The following is a 4,811-nucleotide window of genomic DNA, read 5'->3' on the forward strand; positions in this document are numbered from 1 at the left end:
GTTGAAATATATTTTTTTACATCTTTTATTATTAAGCTTTGTACTTAAACGTAGTTTTCTTTCGACTCTTGCATTTCTCAAAGTTTGGGACCGATATTTTATATATAAAAAAAGTTCGAACGTTCAAAAAATGTTGAGGTTCAGGAAAAAGATTAAATAATTTTCAGTGAAGTTCCTCCAAAAATGCTGTACCTAAACGCACTTTATTGTTCTCTAATACATTTCCCAAAGTTTCAGCTCGATATTTTATTTACAAAAAAAGTTCTTAGGTTCAAAAAAACATTCAGTCAACTGAAAAACTGTGGTCGGTAATATAGGTATTTAGCTGTGTCACATGCCCTTAAGAGTTGGTTATTTCATTGTAATGGAAAAAAATATTTTAGGATTTATCATATTCCTTGTTTGTCATATATAGATACAATAATTATATTTATTATATAGTAGCATTAAATTGTAAAGCGGCAATATAAACAAAATTAGCTCTTCATCACTATATTTTAAAGTGTTTGAATATCCGGGACTAATACAAAATAACGAAAGAAAGAAGAACTAAATCATAAATTAGCGACAAAAAAAAAATTGCCGAATTATAAAATGAACGAATTGTTAAATTCTCATAAATATTTCTGTTTCTGTAATTTAAGTTTGAAGAAATTTAAAATTTCCGAAAATAATGAATAAATTATTAATGAATGATTCATTAAATTGTTTGGCTTAGTTATAATTCTATTAATTACTTATAAATTAATAATAAATTAACTATGTTGCAAAATTCTAAATTTCGAGAATTAAAAAATTTATCGGGAACTTAATAATTCGTTTATTTTAGAAGTCGGTCGAAGTCGGTGAATTTTAGTTTTGGATATTCTGAAATTTGGAAAATTTTATAATTCAGTAATGATATATATTTTCGGCATTTTTTTCATTCATTTGTGTATTCCTTATTTATTTTTTATTATTCTTCATAATTTCTGAATATCTATGCAATTTTTCTAAATTTGAATTATGTCAATTTTGCCGCTTTTTCCTATTATAAACAAAATAATACGTAAGTAAATAAGTCTCATTTACTACTTGACTCTACACTATGGTTTTGTAGAACAAAGTTACTACTAGCGCCGCCGCATGGCCTTTTTCAACTCTCGTGACACATTTTTTGCATTGGGCAGTACAGTGGAAGCACCCCCCTGGTTTAAATTGATCTGGTTTGGTTGCGAATTTAACAACTTAATAAAAAAATTAATTATTTGCTTAAAAATTAACTTTTTTGTTACAAATTAATATTTTTTGGTTTAAATTCAACCGTTTAGTTAAAAATTCAACTATTTTTATTTGCATTAATTTTTTTGTAAAAAAAATAACTCTTTTTGTGAAAAAATCATATTTTTGTGTTGAAAATTCAAACGTTTTATAGATAATTCCTCTTTTGGCTTTAAAATTCAACACTGTTGTTGAAAATTTATGTTCTTTGTTGAATATTTGTGTTTTTTGGTTGAAAATTAATCTTCTTGCTACAAAATATATCCCTTAGATACCTATTTTGTTATTATAATTTTAGGCAATGTTACTTTAAGGTTGGGGGGGGGGGGGTCTAAGAGAAAAATACTGTTGTCAACAAGGACATACTGTCAAACACAGCGCTCTTCTCTGATTGCTTCCGGCCGAAGATTGAATATATAGACACTGGGAAGTTTTCCATAAGACTTGAGACACCAAATGGGAGAAGAGAAGTGACATTTGCAATTAAATAAACCTATAAAATGCTTATATTTGTTGGAGGTTATTATTCGAAAATCGGAGAGAAGGGATTGTTCGAATTCATGGGCGAGAGAAAAAAAGAGGGACCGAAAAGTAACGTTTGAAAGAGAAGGAACGGAAGAGAGCAAGGCCGTCTGCTTGCTTCCTGTGTGAAGCTACCTGACGGTCGAGCAGGCCTCTCAGTTCTCCACTCTCCAGTCGCTACATTCGCGATGATCAGCATCAGTATCGTGTCTGTCTTGTTTCGGTGACGGTCTTTTGACGCGCGATTACTGGCGAAAATTGCTGTTTATCCGTCAAGATCCGCTTGTTTCCCTCAATCGGGCTTTGTAAATTCGTAGTTGTTTAGTTTTCGATTTAAGTAAATAATGGCGAATTTGAGACAAACCCCACTCACTTGCAGCGGCCACACGAGGCCTGTTGTGCATTTAGCATTTTCAGATGTCACGGAATCGGGATACTATGTCATTTCGGCTTGCAAAGGTAATATTCCTTCTCATTTTAATCAATATTTAAATCATTTCTAGTGTTTACACTCTTCCCTCTTTGTTTTGAAGTTTAGTTCGGACATAACCCAACTTTTTCTTACTCTGATGTTATTCGGTTCTCGTATAGTGTCAAACTGTCAAATTGCCGCCTCAAGTGATTTAGTTCCTCGTAAATGTCTCTCCTGAAAAAATTTCCACCTCGGGTTATGTCTAGAATTTTTTATTTTTTTTTATTCTTTTTTACGCATGTGATCTCGTTTGTCTTGATCACCTTGGCCCAGTTTTCGGAGACTCTTCAAGGCTCGGAGGGGATTCGAGGCTGATTGTCGCGTATAATCCAACATCACGATTTTCGATAAGAATCCTACAGGAATTCTGTTAGGGACACTACATGACCTTAAATGGTATTGTCCGAAGGCCATTCAGAAAACTGATTACCGGCTGACTTGCTCGGATCTGTCCGGGATTTTAATGATTGTGGTATGACCTTGATGCCGGACACAAGACTGAAAAACTCATTTCATGGCAACTGCATAATTTCTGCGTACAGTCACTACTGATTTCTGATCAGCGTGACTAAGTATTTCGAACAGATGCGATACTGTCAAATACGTGAATACCAATTTAATGCATTTAGGTTTCAAGGAGATGTTTGCTTTCTGCTACTACAAGCTTTATTGTTAAATCATTTTTCTTTTTGATTTTTGATTGATGAAGGGATTATGATTAGTTGATTTCTCTAAATATAGGCCTCGTACTCACGCTACTGTTGACACTTTTTGTAGCGATGCAACTAACAGCTTCATCACTTTCTCCTTTTTTTTAAGAATTCCACTTTTTCCCCTGTTTTCAAGAAGCTCCTCTTTTTTTCGTCTCTTCTCTTATCCAATTAGAAAAACTAATTACTTTTGTTTGAAACTTAATTCTTTTTGGTTTAAAAGTCTATTATTTAATTTTTGGTACAGAATTCATCTCATTTAATTAAAAATTTAACTGTTTTGTTATACTATTGTCTTTTGAAATGGAAAATTCATCCGTTCGAACTGAACATTCAACTATTTGTTTGAAAATGCTACAATGTTTCGCTCAATTTTAATCATTTCTGTTAAATACAGCGATCATTGCATTTGGTTGCAAATTAATTTTTTCAAATTTATCTTTCATGCATGAAAGTTCGTCCTTTTTTATTAAAAATGTATCTTTTTGGCAGAAAAGTAATTTTTTAGGTTGAAAATTCATCTTTCTTGGTTTAAAATTATATTACTGGTTGAAAAATTACAGTTTAAGAAAACAAACTTTCTAGGTCAATAATTCAACTATTTAATTAAAAGTGCATCTCTCCTTAAACTAAATTTCTGTTTACATATTTCGTTTTTGGTTCAAATTCATCAAGTTAAGGAAAAAATGTAATGGAATTTTAAGAGATTTCAGATTTTTAAGAGATTTATAGGATTTCAAGATATTTAAAAATATTGTCGAATTTTCCAGGAAACTGTTTTGCGACTATTTCTCAAAAAGTGTGTTACTATTGACACTATTTTGAGTTTCTCAAGTGAGTCCGAGGCCTGTTAGTCGTGAAGCAACTTATTTGTTAAAGCTTATAATTATCCAATTTACAAGACATTTTCAATTACATGGCTCGGACTAACCACACTATGACACTATTTTACTACTAATTCAAAAAAAGAAATTAAACTAAAGAAACAGCTAAGTTTTTAACCAGATAGTTAATTTTTCAACCAAAAAAATTAATTCTCAACAATATACATTCATTTTCCACAAAACAGTTGAATTTTCACCAAAAAATCAATAGTTCTTATTTAAACCAGAAAAGATTTTTATTTTAAATTAAAAACAGTTGAATATATCCAAAAAAGACAAATTCTTAACAAGGCATTTTAATCCTCGACCAAAACAGATTATTTTTCATCAATACAGTTAAATTTTTAACAAAAAAGCTTTCAACCAGAGCATATGAATTTTCTACAAAAAAGTTACTTTAGAAACAATCAGTTGAATTTTAAGTTTAAACAAATATTTTTAAGTAAAAAACAAACGAACCTTTAACTAAAATTATAAATCTTCAACCAAAAGAAATTAACTTTTCAGAAAGTAGTTCAACTTTAAGTTAAGCAGTTGAATTTCTAATCTAAAAAGATGAATTTTCAATTAAAACACTAGTATACAAGGGTTCTGCTAATAGGAAGTAACTAAGCGTTTTGGGTAGATTTTCACACGCTGAACGCGAATCTGGACTGCAAAATTGAACATCACGTATAGTTTTTGATCAAATGGGGATTGAAACCCTGAAAAAAGCGGGAAGGTGAGCGCTCTTGCTGTTGTTGATCCGTTTATGAAATGTGAGCTGATACCATATGTTTCATTTTTATACTTGAGAAACCGAGATGAGGTTAACTATTCAACTTAATTTATGTATATTTTTATATGATTCAATGTGCGCTAATCCATACGCAAGGCCCACAGGAGTTCAAGGTCAGATGTGATTAAATTTTGGTTTGGAAATGGGAAGTGCCCACGGCTAGAGGTCATTCATAAACTACTTAC

General features: G+C 31.1%; 1 protein-coding gene across 1 annotated transcript in view; it reads left to right on the forward strand.

The window, feature by feature from the left end:
* Positions 1-1,961: 1,961 nt before the first annotated feature.
* LOC117175946 (serine-threonine kinase receptor-associated protein) overlaps positions 1,962-4,811 on the forward strand; it is a 20,742-nt gene continuing 17,892 nt past the window's right edge. Inside the window, exon 1 of the mRNA XM_033365815.1 lies at positions 1,962-2,241. Within this exon, the coding sequence (XP_033221706.1) occupies positions 2,127-2,241 (115 nt within the window). The 5' untranslated portion in view covers positions 1,962-2,126. The remainder of the gene's footprint in view (positions 2,242-4,811) is intronic.

The sequence above is a fragment of the Belonocnema kinseyi genome, chromosome 7 (genome assembly GCF_010883055.1).
Source record: "Belonocnema kinseyi isolate 2016_QV_RU_SX_M_011 chromosome 7, B_treatae_v1, whole genome shotgun sequence".
In the NCBI taxonomy this organism is placed as follows: Eukaryota; Metazoa; Arthropoda; class Insecta; order Hymenoptera; family Cynipidae; genus Belonocnema; species Belonocnema kinseyi.